General features: G+C 54.3%; 5 protein-coding genes across 5 annotated transcripts; 4 read left to right on the forward strand and 1 right to left on the reverse strand.

The window, feature by feature from the left end:
• Positions 1 to 302: 302 nt before the first annotated feature.
• On the forward strand, positions 303 to 2,534 carry GMORB2_3575 (Multicopper oxidase with three cupredoxin domains; the record flags this gene model as incomplete). Its single annotated transcript, XM_035465551.1, has 1 exon — positions 303 to 2,534. The coding sequence occupies one exon, from the start codon at positions 303 to 305 to the stop codon at positions 2,532 to 2,534; it is 2,232 nt and encodes a 743-aa protein (XP_035318539.1).
• A 194-nt stretch (positions 2,535 to 2,728) lies between these two features.
• On the reverse strand, positions 2,729 to 4,136 carry GMORB2_3576 (2OG-Fe(II) oxygenase family; the record flags this gene model as incomplete). The annotated part of the gene is made up of 4 exons (XM_035465552.1): positions 2,729 to 2,811; positions 2,879 to 3,505; positions 3,671 to 3,955; positions 4,004 to 4,136. Coding segments are annotated over 4 exons (1,128 nt in total), but the record flags the coding sequence as incomplete, so codon positions are not given.
• A 705-nt stretch (positions 4,137 to 4,841) lies between these two features.
• On the forward strand, positions 4,842 to 7,403 carry GMORB2_3577 (MFS transporter, ACS family, pantothenate transporter; the record flags this gene model as incomplete). Its single annotated transcript, XM_035465553.1, has 13 exons — positions 4,842 to 5,091; positions 5,202 to 5,283; positions 5,339 to 5,385; positions 5,440 to 5,472; positions 5,564 to 5,637; positions 5,724 to 5,793; positions 5,859 to 5,926; positions 5,993 to 6,095; positions 6,194 to 6,377; positions 6,437 to 6,499; positions 6,582 to 6,817; positions 6,876 to 6,906; positions 7,145 to 7,403. 13 exons carry the CDS (start codon positions 4,842 to 4,844, stop codon positions 7,401 to 7,403), a joined length of 1,500 nt encoding a protein of 499 aa, XP_035318541.1.
• Positions 7,404 to 8,548: 1,145 nt separating this feature from the next.
• On the forward strand, positions 8,549 to 11,717 carry GMORB2_3578 (dolichyl-phosphate-mannose-protein mannosyltransferase; the record flags this gene model as incomplete). Its single annotated transcript, XM_035465554.1, has 5 exons — positions 8,549 to 8,868; positions 8,943 to 9,232; positions 9,300 to 9,583; positions 9,674 to 11,136; positions 11,192 to 11,717. The coding sequence occupies 5 exons, from the start codon at positions 8,549 to 8,551 to the stop codon at positions 11,715 to 11,717; spliced, it is 2,883 nt and encodes a 960-aa protein (XP_035318542.1).
• Positions 11,718 to 16,016: 4,299 nt separating this feature from the next.
• On the forward strand, positions 16,017 to 16,334 carry GMORB2_3579 (uncharacterized protein; the record flags this gene model as incomplete). The annotated part of the gene is made up of 1 exon (XM_035465555.1): positions 16,017 to 16,334. The coding sequence occupies one exon, from the start codon at positions 16,017 to 16,019 to the stop codon at positions 16,332 to 16,334; it is 318 nt and encodes a 105-aa protein (XP_035318543.1).
• Between the last annotated feature and the right edge of the window lie 3,550 nt (positions 16,335 to 19,884).

Raw genomic sequence — 19,884 nt, forward strand, 5'->3', positions numbered from 1 at the left:
CGGGACTATTGTGGCCGCTATTGATGTCATACACCTGGTTGATTCCACCCAGTCTTATCAGTTGATTCTGCGAAGAACCTTGCGCGTCCCCTTTCCTCCATCTTACTCTCCAATATTTGTTTCATACTCGTGAGCCTCTATCATCCTCGGGTTTACCCCTACCCTCTTAGGGACAAGACTGACTGTCGGCACCTCGCTCCGTCCCTGTCTGTTCCTCTTCCTCAGCGCTTCCTCAGCGCTGTCGTCTCTTGTGTTGAGCCGCTTTCTTTCCATCTTTCCGAGACGACAGGCACACCTTGGCCATGTCTGCTGGAGAGGACAGCCATGCGAAGCTCGAAGAGCAGCCCTTTCTTGAAGATGGTTGGGAACAAGACGGTACCAGCCTGGGCGGCTCGGCACAACCTGACCATTGGTCGATCAAAAGCAAAAAGGGTCAGGCATCCTGGATCGCTGCCAGCACCATCGTGATCCTCGTCACAATCACCCTCTTCGGTCTCTCCGTCATTGCGCTCAACATGGGCACCTCGGCCGGGACAGCTATTGGCTCGCAAGACACACAGCAGGCAACCGCTTCCTCTTCCTCTTCCTCTTCCTCTGCCCCTGCGACCGTGGCTGATGAGCCGGCACAGGATCAAGACGGCGAGGGACAGCAGGAGGGTGATCATAAGCATCCTACTGCACCTGTTTTCATAGAAGAGCCACAGCAGGAGGAGGAGGAAGAGGAGGACAGTGGAACCCCCTCCGACAAGAATCGCCTCGTCCAGTATCACGAAGATTTACCCAGCATTCCCAGACTTCGAGATACCTCGGCGTACATCCTCGACCGCAGCTGGGCGATTGACGCCCCCCCGACCACGCGCGAGTTCTTCTGGACTATTTCAGACGCCCAGCTGAACCCGGACGGCGTGTACCGACCTATGATGCTCGTTAACAACCAGTTCCCCGGCCCGTTGGTCGAGTGCAACGAGGGCGACCGGATAGTGGTGCACGTGGAGAACCGAGCGGCCAACGCGACGGCAATCCACTTCCACGGGCTGTTCCAGAATGGTACCAATGCCATGGATGGCACCGTGGGCATCACGCAGTGCGCCATTGCGCCCAACTCCAACTTCACATACACCTTCGATGTACGCGGCCAGTCGGGCACGTATTGGTACCACGCGCACCACAGTGCCCAGGCGTCCGACGGGCTCCTGGGCCCCATGGTCATCCACTCGACCGACGAGCCCACGCTACAGGAGATGCACTACGACACCGACAGGGTCGTCATGGTTCAGGACCACTACCACAACACCACGGCCGAGCTGCTTATGGACTACCTTCAGCCGGGTAGGGAGAACGACGAGCCCGTCCCGGAGAACGGCCTCATCAACGGACGCGGGGTGCGAAGCTGCGAGGAATTCGCCGGGTGGCCCTGCGACGACACAGACGTTACCGCGCCCGTCATCGATCTCGTCAGGGGCCAGCGCCACCGCATCCGCTTCATCAACGTCGGCGCCTTTGCCGAGTTCCAGATCCAGTTCGATGAGCACCCCTTCTACGTCACCGAGGTGGACGGCACAGATGTGCACCCGGAGCCCTTCCACCGGCTCAACATCCTGCCTGCGCAGCGCTACAGCGTCATCCTCGAGGCTAACCTGACCACTACCGACTCCTTTTGGATGAGGGCGCGCATGGTGACACACTGCTTCACGCGCGACAATCCCCTACTCGAGGCCGAGACCCGGGCCATAGTCCGGTACATCTACCCTGACGCGGCACTGACGACGACAGACGTGGCCGTCGCCCAGCCAGAGACGGAGAACTGGCCCGATGCCATCGAGATTACCTGCCGCGACCTGAACACAACCTTGCTCAAACCTGTGCGCGCCCAGACGCCACCCCCCTCGGACCACCACGTCAACCTGCGCGCAAACTTCATGATTGGCCACTGGACGCTCGCCCGGGGCTTCTTCAACGACTCGACGTGGCACGCCAACTCGACGCACCCGTCGCTGCACCGGCTTCTGGAGTCGGGCCGGTTCAAGTCCCCGTCCGTGTTTGATGCTCCGGGCCTGTACGCCAACAACGTCGACTTCGACCCGGAGCACGACTTCGTCCTGCAGACCACGGGCGTGCGCACCGTCGACATCTCCATCAACAACTTTGACGACGGCGCCCACCCTTTCCACCTGCACGGCCACAAGTTCTACGTCCTCATCCAGTCGACAAGCGGGTACCCGCCTACGCCCGAGGAGCTCCCCAGGGTACTGGACGAGAGGGGTCTGCTGGATAATCCACTGCGGAGGGACACCGTTACCGTGCAGGGCTATGCGTGGGCCGTGATCCGCGTGGTGCTCGATAACCCAGGCCTGTGGGCATTCCACTGCCACAACGCGTGGCATGCCGAGTCGGGCATGGTGATGCAGTTCCTCAGCAGGGGCGACGTGGTGAAAGATTGGGAGCTGGCTCCGGAGCAGAAGGACATCTGTCGACGTCTTGGCGTGGAACGAGGGATGCGGCCACCGGACAGTCTCTGGTTCGGTATAATCTGATGACCACGAGAAGCACACGATCTTTGATTCTGAATGGCGTTATTGAGTCGCAGATGTAACGATATCCAAGATGGATGGGTTGAATCCATACAATGCTATATAGTACAAGTACCGTTTTTTTGGATGCAAGAGTACCTGTATTGACTGTGCTGGTATTCGCAGGATGACATCTAATCGTAGTACCTCTGACTAACCCCGGCAATGATCTCCTTTTCCTGCTGGTCCACAATTCCGACACGGAATCGGTGATCCTTAGCGATACGGGCCCGGGCCCATTCTATATCCTCATCATTAGCAGGTCTTCCAGGTTCACAGGGACTCTCCCGGAAACATTGCTGACAAACCTTCGGCAGTAACCTGTCGGGCAAACTTTTCCTTCTGGATCCGCTCCCCAAGGCCAACCCGTCGCAGCAAGGGACTAGACAGGGGCTCCATGACGACGTCCGCCTCGGGGCGAGCAAAGTAGATGAGACTGAACCGGGGCTTGTCGGCCTGATCCTCGGGTGGCCGCACGACGCGGTGCACCGTGGACCTAAGGTACCCGCCGCTGAGGAACTCGAGGGCGTCGGCGATGTTGACGATGATGGCGTCGCGTGGCGACCGGACGTACCGCCACGGGCCTCCGGGCGCCGTCTGCACCTGCAGCCCGGCCACAGGCTGGTGGAACAGGAAGGTGAGCGTGTTGTAGTCTGTGTGGGCGCCGGCCCAGAGGCTGTCGGCAGGTTCCTGGGCGCCCTCCCCCGTGCGCGGGTGGTACTTCATGTAGCGGAGGTACTCGAGCCCTGGAGCTTCGTAGCTGTGGCGGCGGGCCAGCGCTTCCTCGTCGTCCAGCTCCAAAACGTGCGCGAACAACCGCAGAAGCGGCAAGAGGAGTGCGTCGTGCACACGTCGCGAGAAGGCGCCTATCTCGTCCCAGTGGTCGAGTATGATACGCGGGTGTGGGCGCACGTGCTCGGGAGTGAACTTGGGGACTGTGATATCAAGAATCAGTTCATCGATTTGCTCTCCGGGTCTGCTGTCGTCTCCCGGGATCTCAATCGGCTGTCAGTCCCACTGTAGGCGGATGCTACCTGAAAGCCGACTGCGACAATACCAAACAGGGTGAAATGACTTTCGCTCTTGAAGCAGTCACTTACTGTTGTAACGCTCATCGTTGTCGCGCGCGGCCAACTTTCCGCTACCATCGTCAGGCGTGCGCGGCTTGTAGCCTCTGAAGTCACCGGCCGCCGTATCGCACTTGTACTTAAGCTTCTCCTCGAGCGGGAGGTCGAAGACGGCGCGGCAGAGGGCGTACTGTCGCCGGACTTGGGCGTCGGTGAAGCCGTGGCCGGTGACGTAGAAGAAGCCTGGCGTGCGGTAAGGATATGTGTACACATTTATTGATCTCGTTCCGTGTCTATTCACGTATACTGATGCGTATACTACGTGTAGTCACTGCAGAGAATTTCTGATGCTACGAAAGCACATACCATTCCTGTTGATGAAGCTGAGGACCTGTGCTGCCAGGGCTTCTTTACCGCCAGGCTCGTTTAGCCTTGAGATGTCGAGGGCCTCTAGATCGGCATATTCCACTGGTACACCGATTTCAGTCAGCACCTGCATCATTTCAGGGTCGAGCTCTCTCATATCGTTGATGCGGACAATTTTCCTTGGTCTCCTCGGGGTATTCATATGGAGGGAGGTCGTCATCCGTTCTCTGAGGGGACGACATGATGACAACTTGGAACGTGTCCGATTCCTTCTTAGCTAAGAAATGCGTATCTGGAGCCGTATGACGCTTGGTCGCTTCGCCTCCCCTTAGACGATGAGCTTCTGGGAGAGAAAGTATGTGGCGACCTTGTTGTTCGACGCTCTTTATGCGTATGTTGATATATGCGCAAGGGTCTTCAGGTGAACAGCATAAATGCATATAGTACTGATAGATAGTACCCCCTGTAGATATGTAATACTCCATCCCACTTATTCGATCGACCCCTCACATTGTCGGATGGTGTGACGATTCACTCAGAAGACGAGCTCCCATAACGCCATCAGGTTGCACCAATCACCAACGGACGAGCTGTGGGCTTTCGTTCCTCATCATGCACCGCATGCTCCCGAAGAAGTATGCTAATCAGCGGCATCACCACCGTTGGCCTGCAGATGTGTGATTGTGCTCATGAGTGGATACATGTCAACGGAGGGCACCCACGGCCTTTACAATGTTGAAATATCAGTTGTCAAGCCACCCCCCGTTGCTCTTGGGGAATCAGCCATCAACAGCGCGCTCCATACCGACAACGCTCCTCTCTGCACATTCTACACGCAATGAAAGGCAGCCGACAAGGAAGCATTCCGGTTACATCGGTCTCAGAACCGTCCTCCCCATTTCCTCCCCCAGGCGATCATGACCACCTCACCGAGAGGAAGACCTGGAGTGGCAGAGTCAAGGGGATCGTCTGGGACACGTTGGAACGGAGCCCCGAGGAACGTAGGTTCATCGCCAAGATAGACTTCTTCATCTTAACTTGGGCTGGCTTCACGTACTTTAGCAAGAATCTCAACACGAACAACGTCTGTAGGTACCATGCACGAGGCTCGGGTTCCTATGGGAGAGTTCCATTGCATCCAGATACCTGCCCAGGGTGTGTATCACACATGTGTTACCCGCTGACCTGCAATCTTTAGCCAACGCCTATGTATCCGGGATGAAAGAGGAGCTGAATGTGGTCGGCAACCAATACCAGACCTTCACGACCATGTGGACAATGTGGGTGCTCGATGTCTGATGAGGTTTCGTGGCTTCAACCGACTGACGTGAGTAGCGGCTATGTGATATCGCAGGTTCCATCTCAGATCATCTGCACCAAAGGTAGGCATCGATCCCACTTTTGTTCAGGCTTGTTTCACTAACAAAGGGTAATAGTTCGGCTGTCCTTGTGGTGTCCTAGCTGGGAATGTACGTTTCTCGCTCTCATCAGTGCATCTGAGCCTGCGGCGTCGGCTACCAAGTGGCGACGCAAACCGCTAATGTTGGCAAATATTGATAGTATTCTGGGTCATCATCACCTTCGTCACTGCTGCCGTCCGGACCCCTCATCAGTTGTACGCTCTTCGCTTCCTGGTAAGTATCGAGCTCACCACCACCTGATTGGATATCATATGTACATGTGCCACGGATGCTCACATGGGATGAATCGATACTCGTAGGTTGGACTGGCAGAGGGCACGTTTTATCCTGCAGTCCACACAGTTCTGGGCGGATGGTATACCAAAGAAGGTATGTCGGCAGTCAAGTGCGCTTCCGGAACGGGTTATCAGGGGGGTCCTGACATTTCGGAACAGAACTCGCGAAAAGGGCTTGCATATTCTTTGCTTCCGCCTTTGTGGGATCCATGTTCAGCGGCTACCTGGTTCGTAAAGCCCCATCCGATCGATGCTAATGGTCAGAAGAAGAGAGGGAACTAACGCTGAGACAGCAAGCCGCTCTTTATACCGGAATGAACGGGGTATGTGGCCTTTCGGGGTGGCGCTGGCTCTTTATATTTGACGGTGTCATTACTTTCCCCATGGCCATCTGGGGTGAGTCTTCCTTTCTCTTGTCGTGGGAGCATGGATGCGACACTGGTCAGATATCCCGAGGCTGGGAGTTGCATTTGACTGATCTCACTCGTGCAAAGGCTATTATGCGCTTCCGGACCTTCCCAGTAACACTCGTGTTCGTTGGCTGAAACCCGAGGAGAGAGAATTCGCGCTCGCCCGCATGAAGCATGCTGGCAAGCAACTCGAGAAACCCTTCACCTGGCGGGGTCTCAGGCGTATTCTGGGGCGGTGGCACTTCTGGGTCTATACGACTTACTATACGTGAGACTGACTGGGAATCTTCTCACATGTGGAGATGACGTATCTGACCGTGATCCCAGGTTCTTCATATGCAGCGAGAACATTGGCAGCTATATGAATCTCTGGCTCAAGAGCCTCAACCGGTGCGTCATCGTGTGCTCAGGTTGCAGCCATCCATTCTTGTCAACGGCCCCATGTGTGCACGGCTGACGCTTGCTGAGGTAGATATACTGTTGCTGAGGTCAATACGTATCCGACGGTCATCAACGCCATCACAATAGTAACCACGCTGTCCTATGGCTGGACCAGCGACTACCTGCAGGTCCGGGCACCGATCGTCTATTTCTCTCTGGTCGTGTGTTTCTTTGCAGCCATGAACCTTGCGGTATGGGACGGCGTCCCGTTCGGCCTGAAGTGGGCGTCGTACTATCTCACTGGGTTCGTGATCCGATCGCCCCCCGGTATCTATGCACAACTGGGAGGCGCTGTAGCTAATGATGCACAAATGGGATGAAATAGCTTCGCGCAAGGCTCAGGTCCTGTCTTCCTGGTGCGTCCGCCTCTTGTTCTCTTCTTTCCTCCAGGCGTCGCCTTTAGCGGCGAGGCACGATGTGGACTGAGCTAATCCTGGCAGACCATGGTGAATGAACAATGCGCGGGCGACAGCCTTGAGAGGAGGTTCATCCTAGGGACGACAAATTCGGTAGCGTAGGTTCATCCGCACACTTCGGAGCACCATTCAATCAATGTCGGTTGGCCACGCTCACTGACTGGCTCACTTGCCGTAGGTACGCCTTCAATGCCTGGATACCGCTCCTGACGTACAACACGACCTACGCGCCACGATTCTTGGTCGGGAATTGGACTACCGTCGTTTTCATTGTCTGTGCGGCATTGACATTGACGCTTGCTGTCCTGCTGCAGAAGACGGGAGACAAGCACGGTCCTGCATCCCTCGTGAAGAACACCGACGACGAACTGGTCGAGAGACAGCCGACTAGCGAAGCAACAAGACAAGACGGTTTGACGGGTCATGAGGTCAAGTGAGGCGCCGCTGCCGGGACTCGGAAGCGAGAGCAGCAATAGAGTCAACGGCGATAGCAAGACACAACCCGTTGCGTGAGGCGTTTGTCAGGTTACAGCACATGTGTATCCACGGGGGTGGGGCCGGGCTTTTGAGGAGGAGTCTTGGAGAGTGAATCGTGGATGCTTGGCATCGTGGTGGAATACGATGTAATACGAGTCAGAGTAATACATCATGGTACTCCCCAAGTCCCTGTCGTTGCCTCAGCCCTGTGAGTGGCTGCAATGAGCATCTGCGGCCAGTGAGAGCTTCAGGCTAGAGAAGACATTCCAGGGGGTCTGACCCTCGATGGCGCGTATTTGGAAGGATTCAACAAAGGAACAGCTGTCAATTGCTGCCACTGAAAATGGGGATGTCAACGTCGTCCTTTCTTCTTTTTCCAGTTGCAAGAGTTTCCCTACGTTTCCTTATATGTCGTGTTCTCATTTCGAGGGAAGAGCAAGCGAGGAGGAAGAAGAAGAAGAAGAAAAGGAAAGAGTGTGGGAACATCATTGAGCATAGGGAAAGATGAAAAGGGCGGCTCTTGCTCTTGCCTCGCCTAGAGGCCAAGCGGTAAGCTGCTGTTTGACTGGTACGTACCTACCGCATGGCGCGTGGCGCAGGGAAAAGCCACGAGCAGGAAAAAATGGAGGTGCAACAGCGTGGCTCTCTCAACTGGTGTCTTTCCCCCGCCCCTGAAAGAGGGCCCTGAAATGATCCCTGGCCAGCACCCGACTGCTTGTCTGTTCAGCTTGCTCAGCCTCTTGTTCCCTTTTTCTTTTTTCCCTTTGTTTGCTCTCCCGATGAGGATCCTTTGACACGGTCCCGTGCTCCTTTCCTTTCTTCGACACATTCTTTTTATTTTTTTTCTTATTTTTTTCGTTTCTTTGATTAATTCATTTCTAGCTTCTTTTTTTCTCCTTGAGCTTGTCCTTGCGACAACTGCCCACACCCGCCCCCCCCGGTTGTGGCTCCCTTGACGCTGCCGCCGAGGGTGACGTGACCTTTTCTCATAGGAGCTCCCTTTTATCATCCTCCCCTCCCCCACAAACGACGAACTTGACGACCCATCAACACACAACGGCCATACCGCCATCTTCACGCCTTGGGTCTGCCCCCCAATATCATCATGGCCAGGTCCAATGCCGCGCGGGGCAGAAGTCCCCAACCGCCTGTCGACTCCCAGTTCGCCAACTCTCCCACTCTCGCTGTCCCCGGATCGGTCAAGAAACCCAAGTCCAGGTCAAGGTCCAGGTCGCGCAACAACAAAAAGTCTCCCAAGGCCAAGAAGGGAGACACATCGTACAAGTCTGACGGTGTCGAGGACAACGATGTCTTTCTTCTCCCCTTGTCCGACTACTACATTGCCTTCTTCATGACCATCGTCGCCGTCGCCGTCCGTATCTACAAGATCTACCAGCCCTCGAGTGTCGTCTTTGACGAGGTCCAGTCAGTTCCACTCCCCCTTTTGGCTGTACATCTCTATACATAGCCCCGTCTTACTGACCAATGTCCACAAACAGCTTCGGTGGCTTCGCGACGAAATACATCAAAGGTCGTTTCTTCATGGACGTCCACCCGCCCCTCGCCAAGATGCTCTTCGCTCTGACCGGTTGGCTCGCTGGCTTCGACGGAAACTTCGACTTCAAGGAAATTGGCAAGGACTACATTGAACCCAACGTTCCCTACGTCGCCATGCGCATGTTCCCCGCCATCTGCGGTGCTCTTGTCGCCCCCATCATCTACCTCACTCTCAAGACGGTCGGTTGCCGCTCCATGACCGCTCTCATGGGTAGCGGGCTTATCATCTTTGGTATATTTTGGCTCCTTCTCCTCATGACCCCGTCGCTTCTAGCTCTCTAACAACCATGTCTCGCCAGAGAACGGCCTCCTCACCCAGGCCCGCCTGATTCTCCTCGATTCGCCCCTTGTCTTCGCTACCGCCTTCACCGCCCTTGCCTTCAACGCCTTTACTAACCAGCACGAGCTGGGTCCCGAAAAAGCCTTTTCTCTTAGCTGGTGGTTCTGGCTCATTTCCACGGGCATCGGTCTCGGTATCACCGTCAGCATCAAGTGGGTTGGGTTCCTCACCATTGCTTGGGTCGGTCTCTTGACCCTCGTCCAGCTTTGGGTCCTCCTCGGCGACAGCAAGAACGTCTCCATGGTACGAAAACTTCTCAGCGGGCGACCCCCTCGGTTCGCTTCTCCTGGCTACCTGCTGCGTCCTTTCTCGCTGACATATATCCACCCTTAGCGCTGCTGGTTCAAGCACTTCATGGCTCGCGCCTTTGCCCTCATCGGCATCCCTGTCACTATTTACCTGGGCATGTTCGCCATCCACTTCATGTGCCTCGTCAACCCCGGCGACGGTGATGGCTTCATGAGCTCCGAGTTCCAGGCCAGCCTCAACTCCAAGAAGATGCGCGATGTCCCCGCCGATGTCGTCATGGGCAGCCGAGTCTCGATCCGCCATGTCAACACCCAGGGTGGCTACCTTCACTCCCACCCCCTCATGTACCCTACTGGCAGCAAGCAGCAGCAGATCACGCTCTACCCCCACAAGGACGAGAACAACATTTGGATTCTCGAGAACCAGACCCAGCCTCTCGGAATTGACGGGGAGCCCATTGAGGGCATCGACGCCTGGGACCACCTGCCTGGGCCTGAGTATGTCAAGGACGGCTCCACCCTTCGCTTGTACCACATCAACACCCACCGCCGCCTTCACTCGCACGATCACCGCCCTCCTGTCACCGAGGTTGACTGGCAGAACGAAGTTTCGGCCTACGGTTACGAGGGCTTCCCGGGAGATGCCAACGACTACTTCCGCGTCGAGATTGTCGGTCAGAGGTCCAAGGCCGGTGTTGCCAGGGAGCGCGTCCGCACCATCGAGACCAAGTTCCGCCTCGTCCACGTCATGAGCGGCTGCGTCCTCTTCTCTCACAAGGTGAAGCTGCCCGACTGGGCCACTGGCCAGCAGGAGGTGACATGCGCCCGTGGTGGCTCCATGCCCAACAGCCTGTGGTACGTCGAGTACAACGAGAGCCCTCACCTGGGCGAGGACTCTGAAAAGGTCAACTATGAGAAGCTCGGCTTCTGGGGCAAGTTCTGGGAGCTCCAGGCCGTCATGCAGAGGACCAACGCCGGTCTCACCGAGACGCACACCTGGGACTCGCGCCCTCACCAGTGGCCCCTCCTGCGCCGCGGCATCAACTTCTGGGGCCGCAGCCACACTCAGGTCTACCTCATGGGCAACCCCGTCATCTGGTGGTCGTCGTTTGCCGCCATCGCCACCTGGGTCGTCTTCAAGGCCATTGCCGTTCTCCGCTGGCAGCGCAACTACAACGACTACTCGAGTGTCACTTTCAAACGCTTCGACTACGAGGTTGGCACCTCGGTCCTTGGATGGGCCCTCCACTACTTCCCCTTCTTCCTCATGGAGCGCCAGCTCTTCCTGCATCACTACTTCCCCGCCCTCTACTTCGGCATCATTGCACTCTGCCAGGTCGTTGATTTCTCCACCGCCAGGATCCCCGGGATTGGCGTCCGCGAGCACCCCATCATCAACCGTGTCACCACCGTCTCCATCCTGGCTCTGTCTATCGCCGCCTTCATCGTGCTGTCCCCTCTGGCCTACGGCAGCCCCTGGACCAAGGCGGAGTGCAACCGGGTCAAGCTGTTCCCTACCTGGGACTTTGACTGCAATAAGTTTTACGAGTCGGTATGTACTCAACCCCCAATCAACACTCCTAGACACCCTCTACTGCTACAGAGCTGACGCTGGATTCCCCCCTCAGTATGACCAGTACACGTACCTGACGGTTGCCGCTGGCTCCGCCCCTTCGGATGCCCCTGCTGTCAAGGCGGAAGAGCAGCCCGCTTACTCGCAGAGGCAGCCCGAGGAGCCTCCTGCCGTCTCGGCCAGCCCTCCCGAGCCCCAGGCGGTGGAGGAGAAGGTTGAGTACCGAGACCAGGATGGTAACCTCCTCAATGCGGAGCAGGTCCAGGCCCTCCGGGACGCAGGCGAGGTCAGGTTCGAGACCAAGTACGAGGTCAGGACTCGCGTTGTTGACGAGGATGGAAACGACGTTGACGCGGAGGAGTCGGACTCGGCTGAGACCGTGGCCCCTCCCCACCCTGACATCGAGAATGTCGACCAGGAGACTGTCCAGGCCGACGAGCCCGAATCGAACACTAACGACATTCTCGCCAGCCGTGACGGCGAGAAGGAGTCCCTCCAGAAGGAGCCCAAACCTGCTTCCGAAGGACAGGATGCCACCAAGCATGATGAGCTATAATGGACTGTCCACCCAGCAAGACAGGTATAGAATGCATGCATATCGCCGCCACTCCCCCACCCCTATAAAAAAAAACATGACAAATCCCTCTGACGGTCTTGGTTATGATTCGAGAATGTTAGAGAGAAAAGAGAAAAGCTCGTTTGTACCAACATCTTATTCATATATTCATTTTCTACTCGTTGCTCTCCTAATTCACATTATTATGTCTTTACTCTATTGGCACTCTATCCTCCTGGCTTTGCTTGCATTACTCTGCTGGTGGTGTCTGGTCTTTCCTGTACCGGGTATGTCCGGACTAGTATGTATTGACACCTTTACCACTACTAGCAGTATCCTTTTTTTCAATAACGATGCGATGAAGAAGGCAGTGTGAGTGGCAGCTCTGTGTGGACCCGTGAGTTGGAATAAGATCCATTGTCGACTCGTGGCTTCACAAAATGAGGACGGTCATGTACTTATGTTTGACTTGGGGCATATAAGAAAAGCCTCCTCTTGGTCAGGGGGACTCGGTCTATACGTAGACAGCATCCCTCGCCTGGTGCGTCGGGGTTTCCACTGGACTCTGCAAGATATCGTCCCCGGCCGAAGCCTTCATTTTGTTGTGAAAAGAGAGCTGATGATAGATGCATAGTGCTCGTAGCCATCGCAGGACAGGCGGCCACAGGGCAGGACAGGTGGCACATCCATCTGTCAGGTTATCCGTCTTCAGAACGGATCCCTTCGATTTCCCCTCGGTTTCCCATCCTTTCAACCTTCTCACTACGGCCGACCTCCTTCGCCCCATCTCACTGCCCGCAGGATCGCCATTCCTAGCGACACCGATTTCAGTTTCGTATGTAGGTTGCTACCCCATTACCTGGGAACAGGAAAACCTGGACACACCTGACGCAGAATAAGCTGCCCGAGCCACGCATATACGCGAGATATAATACGCAGATTACCTCCACAGACGACCGAGAATGCCTGAAGACGCGCCTCCTCCTCCAACCCCACGTGAAACCGGTAACGTCAGTTCCAAAGCGGACATATTCGCGCTTCTTGATTGCATCCGTGACCCGGCATCCAAACGTGAGTCGTCTGCCGCCAGCGTCATATATCACGGACGAGGTTGGATTGGAAGATCCCTTCGACCTCTGTTCTAGTCCACCGGAAGCCATGGGTCCGAGTGCCCACCTGCCCCGGGAAGCGGCATATTACTCAAGCCAAAGAGGAATGCTATATGGAAAAAGCAAGATTGAGATGGGTGCTAAGGGTGCTATGGGTTTTTTGTTTTATTTTTATTTAATTGTGCGGAGGTCCCCGGGGAAACGCTTCCAGAGGATGAGATAATGCAATGTATCACGGGGCAGGGAGTAGGACGTGAGGCCGCCGAACTTCACGCTGCTCTCACATGTATGGCTAGACGGGCAGGAATCAGCAGGACTACCAACAGAGCTGTGACAGAATATACATCTTTAGAGTGATATGAGAGGGTTCTGTAGAATAATGTGCTGCTCTGGGTAGTCCGCGGGCCTCGAAGGCTTCCGATGAATGAAAGAGTGATGTACTGTGTGTTGTTAATTTAGATAAAATAGATTTATTTAGAAATAAACATAGATGTTGTTGTGGTGGTGGTGGTGGTGGTGGTGGTGGTCTGAGAAAGCCACAGGCGTCTCTGTAATCTGTAGAGCAGACAGCAATCGCGAGGTGGTCAATATCCAGACCGTAAATCTTCTCGTGTGCTATGTCCAGACTTACGTGGGGGGGGGGGGGGGGGGGGGTCCGATACAAACCAGGACAGTCACCAAGGAAGAGAGCAATGACACCGGGAGAAGGCAGATGGTTTACCATTTCAAAAGGTCATGATACGCACCTGGGCAAGGTTAAAGCAACTAGTTTCCCGACTTCTTGACTCCCTTGCAAACGCACGTTGTTTGTAACCGGAGTATTTGCGTCAGGGTATTTTACCGTTTAAAACGGAGACCAGCGGGGAAAGAGGAGATTTGATTCCCGCCGATTAATATACGGTCGACCCGCCATTGTTTTAGGGGGCAAGTGCTGCCGAAAGAGGCGGACATCGAACAGTTTTCCAGAGCCTGACGGGAGCCCGTCTCTTCCACTAGCTATGGTCGTATTTGGTATTATACAGTAGTAATTCTGTTTATATCACATACAAGAAAAAGGAAGGGAAAAAAAAATACATACAACAGCGGGTATTCGCTGGTCGTCACCGACCCAACTACTAATCCACCGCTYAGCGGCTTGACTCTGGGGGAGCGGACGGGACCCCGTATTTTCCACTGGCTATGGTCGTATGTGAGGGAACTAGGCCATGTCGCAGCTTATATCTCATATCGTACCGTATACCTACGCGGTAGAGTGGAAAATGCAAACCAGCTTTAGGGGGGTGAAGGATTCCGACCCCTTTGCCATCCTGTAGGATTATAACCAGAAGCCAAGGACGCTGTCAGGCGCGGTACTCGATATCCCTCATATCATCGTCCGATAGTATGGATAAAGGAGGCAAGACGAGCAATACGACTTCCCAATCACCTCGCAACGCCAGGACTGGGCCAACTGTCTACCTCTCTGGCGTACTCGTACTTGCGAGCACTCGTCAATCGGGGAACTCGGGCTCTTCTCCTTCTTCTTCTTCTTCTCGCTTTTCTTGAGCAAGCGCCTTTTTCGAAACAGCGCTTTGCTAAGTTGTTTATTGATAGATACGAGTATGTGTCAAACATGTTGCAGCATTTGTCACTGTTTCTCCCACCTTGTGCTTTCGGAGCTGTCACTAGGTGTGTCATTGGTATACTGTAGAGAACCCTGCATGATTCTGGGCTGAATTGGCCTTGGCAAGGGCCAAGTCGGCAAGGTGGAGAATCGTCTCATTCTCGAAAGCCGTCTCTCGTTTCTCGTTTCGGTGCATGACGAAGCTCGGCCATGATCTGTCGATGCGCCGCCCTATGAACATTAACTGCCTAGTAACGTGTCGATCACACGCATGACTTCGGCAAGTGAAACCGACGCTAACAGAACCGAGGGTGTGGCGGTGTGGAAACCTCAAGAGACGGTTGACGAATACTTTGCCAGTAACGATTGATAGTAGTAATTGTAACACTGCCCGTTCTCATACGACGTTGCATTCATTGTCGGTCAACCAAAGGGCCACTTGAAAGGGCCACTCGAATTGATATAGGGGTCAAGGTCTCGGTACTTTCCATGCGACCGGATCCTGGACATGGCCCCGTCGCAGTATTATTACTCATAGACACACAAAGGTACCGTCCATGTTCATATTACTCCATATTAATGAATCAATGCAATGCAGAGCCGATAAGAGACAGGATGAAAATATGGGTACGTAGCCCTGATCTCCCATATGAAGAGAAAAAAAAGGGGTATCCGTCATGCACTTTAGATATTGACGGTAAAAGTAAAACGCAACTCTCGGTATTGGTACCACGTTGGGGGGGCCGACCGTCCGTACGAGTCAACTCGAGTGATGATGCGCCCGTCGTTCTACACGTACTCGGTGCGATGTAGAAGGTGTCCGTCAGTCGACCAAAAACATCATGATAGACAAGGCTCTAGTTTCTCGACAGTGATATCTATGACGTAGAAGGCTGATAATAACCCCCCCCGTATTATGTCCGAAGTCGCCACTGCAAGGCCGACGCTCCGACGAAAGAACCCCCGCTCATGCCAAGTGCCGTAAATACGGGGTGCAGTAGCTCGTATTAAACGGACATAAGTACCGGCTCGAGTCTAAGTGCTGGGGTCGTGATGCGAGGCCAAGCCCGACGTACTCTTGGCGGCATTCTCGGCGACACCCTTTGACCCCTTGGTTGACCGTATGTGTACTCTCTTGTCTCGGAGCTCGTATCGGATACAGCTATCATGTCGAGAAACACTGTTGATGCGCTAACAGAAGAAAAGAAGGAGAAAGAAGAAAAGAAAAAAAAAAAGGGGGGGGGGTCGCGTGGTTGGAAACTCACACCGCGTCCAACCTTGACCTTCTAGCTGCTGTAGGGCTCCGCCTCGTATACGGATACTCCGCACATGGTACGGAGTATCGGTAGTTAATATTAGAACAATGTCCACCTGGACCCGTCGATCACAATTAACAGAGACAGGAGGGTCGTGTTTTGGACTTGGGCATCTTGCATCTCGGGATATAAAGTGAGAGAAGCTTCCTCTTGGTCAACGATTCTTTCTGTCTCATCATCACCACTCTCAACCCAAGACATCCCTATCAATCATTCCGTCCTCAAAACAACCAAACTCAACAACAACAACAACAACCTCCTCAACGACAACATGAAGTTCTCCGTCTCCCTCTCCACTCTCGTCATGGCCGTGGCCGCCTCTGCCGCCAAGTGCCCGGCTCCCGGCGAGACCAACAACCTCGGCTACGGCTGCAACCCGGCCCACACCTACCCCGATGGCCAGACCTGCCAGCTCGTCGACGGCTGCAACATCCTCGAGCAGGCTGCCAAGGTCGCCGCTGCTGCCGCGTGCCCCGCCCTCGGCGAGACCAACGACCTCGGCTACGGCTGCAACCCGGCCCACACCTACCCTGACGGCCAGGTCTGCCAGCTGATCGACGGCTGCAACGTCATCCCCCCCAGCTCTTAAGCGGTTCCCGATCCGGAACCTACCCCGATCATGTGCTCTTCAGCATAGGGGCCAGCCGCTGACATCCCGGCATGATGGGTTGGTATGTGTGTCGCCCTTGGAATAGCGACGCTCCCTGTGAGTGCCCGGCTTGCGACACCGCTAGAACCGGCACTGTTCTTGCTGCCTTGAACGGCGGCTTGGATGAAGCTGCAACCCGCAGTGCTCCAGCTCGAGATGGCCGAGCCGGGCCCTTCAAGGGGCGGGATGCGACCAGGACTGAAGATATCAAAACCTCCTTGAAAGCTTGGGTTAGGTGCAAGTAGAATAGACATTAATCCATGATAAAACCCCACAAATCTCCCTTACATCTACCTGCTGCGCGCTCTTTGTGATCGAATTACCCTGCTATTAGGCATATTCTGGCAGTGGCATTAACGCTGCAAAGACCAAGCTGCCTGACTTGGATTGAACGATAAGGAAAGGGACCCGATAATCTTCCCTGAGGGCAGCCTCGTTCGAGTATCGTCGACCAGGACGGCCATAACCAAGACCGCGGCAGAACATATAAGACTAAGCTCGTGTGAAGAATGGTAGTGGCTGAGAGAGAATGGATCTATATATGCGCTATGAACATGGATGACATATAAGATGGAGATGTGGTTCTATCATCACACACACACACACACGCACGCGCACGCACGCACGCACATCACAGATGGCACACATTATGCTGTTTGGGGGGGGGGGATAGTCTATGAGCTACCAAGTATTAGGAAGAACGATTACGGATGGCGAATATGGACGACAATCTGTTTGGGCATATATCCTGTTTGGGAGTTTACTTGTATGCACGAGGACAAGTGCTCCCCAATTCTACATATCCTGTCCCGATTCACATCCTTCACTCCGCCTCCTTTCTTATTCACTCTCATTTTCCCTTCTCCCTCTCTCCTCCTTCATCTTACGCATAACCACCTCACCCTCACCGCAGAACTAGACTGGGATGAGCCGGACGTCAAGGCGTAGCATCACACCCGGGAGAAAGAAATCCGAACCCCATATCATCAGCGGAGCCCTCCGTGACGCGAAGGTCCCATCGCACGTCGACTACCCTGTGCCATGTGATCAAGATTTGCATTCATCTTGGGAACTCTCCACCACCCTTCATGTGCGGAAGGGAAAGCCTCGTCACTCTACCAAATTGTCCCTAGCGGACAGGTAATCTCAGGTCTTTTTGAAGGACCCTGTGCCTTTCCATCGTTTATAGAGCATTGTGAGATGGAGATCGCATGGACAAGTCACGGTGCTATCGGCGTATTAAGGCACCCATCGTCATGCTGGTAGGAGTGCGGTTCTTTTCAAGGTACATTTGCATCATGATTCACCGTGCATCCTGATCATTAATATAGCCCATCGTCCCCTATCCTCGTAACACTTGCACAACTATCAGTATCTGTCTAGATATCAACAGCACCTACAAGGCAGCGTGTGGTGATACTGTGCAGATGAAGAGTCGGCGGCTGTAGCAGACATCGAATCAACGAAACAGTTACGTCACGGTGCGACGACCATGGCCAACTAGGTGTTTAGTTTTTATAGATTGGCTGCGCCTGCCTGCCGTGGGTCATCTCCCCCATGATTATCCTCTCCTCTCCTCGTCGTTGTCCCCCCTGTCCGCAACCTCTTCTCCCGTCCACTGCCGTCAATCTTACGGTAACAAAGACAAGCCTCCGTCGTCGTCAGTGTACAGCCCGGGCGTGAAGGAAGAAAAGCACTATCCTCCCGGCAGCGCCCCCCTCCACCCAATGCCATGGCGCCCCCCCGACTACTCTGAACGCACAACGGCTATGCGTAGACTCGGAAACTTGGTTGAATCTATTACCGGGTCACTCGCAGAAAGATATCCTCGTGCTCAACAATGACCTGGCCGAGTTTGGTATACAGTCCTCAGCGTTAGACCTCGAGACTGGTTCTAGAGCTCATCTCCTTTACGTCGTACCACTTCCTCGTCACGAGCTCGAGACCTAGGCTACCCTAGGAAGCAGCACGGTAACAATACACGTGCGTTGCGTCACAATGCGTGTGGCCTTGGGAACGACATCACGCGCTTCCTTGTGCAGTCGTAAAGATCCCATCTTAGGCCTGGGATCATAAAAAATAAAATAAAAAGCTCGGCGTGGGAGGAAATGGATTTTCAGACATGTTTGTCGAACCCGCTAGCTACCCTGTCTTCGATGACGGGAATTCCCTAAAGCCTCGTTTGGACACAATGTCCCACCATAGCTCAAGACTGCAAGCTGGTCGAAGGCGGCCTGACTGCTGTGGAAACCTCTACGCTCATTCAACTAACCGAGCTATGTATGCAAGAGGGGATGCTAGACAGATTTTCGTGTAATCCCCGTATGCTCCCTATATTCCTTCGACCCCTCCCTGCTCTCTAGATTTCTCGTGCTGACCAGTTCCTTACATACTCAGTCAACCCTCGTTTCCACGAGCGATTCTAAAGCCCGCGTCATTCATACGGTCTACGATCCCGAGACCCCAACGCGGCAATCTCGCAGTGTCTCTAAGATACTAAATTTCGACGGCGAATTCCTACATAAGGACCGACTAGATTGGTGGAACCTTCCGCGTTGGACGGTGGGGAAACTCCTACCTGTTTGAGGCAGTTGTATCGCGAGTTGAAATGCCCAGCTTCTTCTCTTCTATCTCGTTTTATTCTGTGCCCGGTCGGTTCAATAAAGGGCCGCGGCATACTCCGTATAGTGATCCGAGCTGTCCTGCTACACCTATGTTGATGCCTAATTTAGTTTCGCATTGTAAGCAAGCCTGAACAAAATGATTAGGAATACTTTCCTGTCTGTGATTATGGTCAATCATTCCAGATATGCCATGGATGCGACGGCTTCGGTACAGCCTGTCTTTTTGGTCTTTGCCTGCTGGGGTTCCAGAGGAGATGCAGCTACAGCGGCCGTTTCACACGCCCACGGCAGGCTGTTGTTGTTGTTGTATTGCTGTTGTTCTGTTGGTGATTCTGGCCTAGCCAATCAAGTTACAGATGTATGACAGCGCCGGATGAGTAGAGTCACCACCTCCCAAGGTGAACGACCCCTGGTCGGGAAGACCGTCGGTGGCTCCAGCCGGCTTGACGTGGTGGATGGCCACCCTGCCATCTAGTAAGGTGTGGTGTGGCTCTATGAAGTCGATCTACATAGAGGGTGACGCCTAGACGCGATTAGACTGACCCCTATCTTGCAATTTGCCGACACTGCTATGGCCTCAGTCGCGACATAATGGCAGCTGTTGATTCGGGTCAAGTGCCCAAGTCCTACTAGCTGAAGACACTGTTTCGGAGCGTCTTTTTCTACTAGCAAAATAGTAGCCATTATCGTTACTATAATGTTGGCGAGACAGTCAGGATGTCAACTGAGCCATGAGGCAGTGTGTTTTTACGACAATAAAGAGATAGAATATATATTCTGATATAGAAAACCAAGAGAAAAAAAGTACGAAAAAAAACATACAACAGCGGGTATTCGCTGGTCGTCACCGACCCAACTACTAATCC

Source organism: Geosmithia morbida (assembly GCF_012550715.1).
Source record: "Geosmithia morbida isolate 1262 chromosome Unknown scaffold_19, whole genome shotgun sequence".
In the NCBI taxonomy this organism is placed as follows: domain Eukaryota; kingdom Fungi; phylum Ascomycota; class Sordariomycetes; order Hypocreales; family Bionectriaceae; genus Geosmithia; species Geosmithia morbida.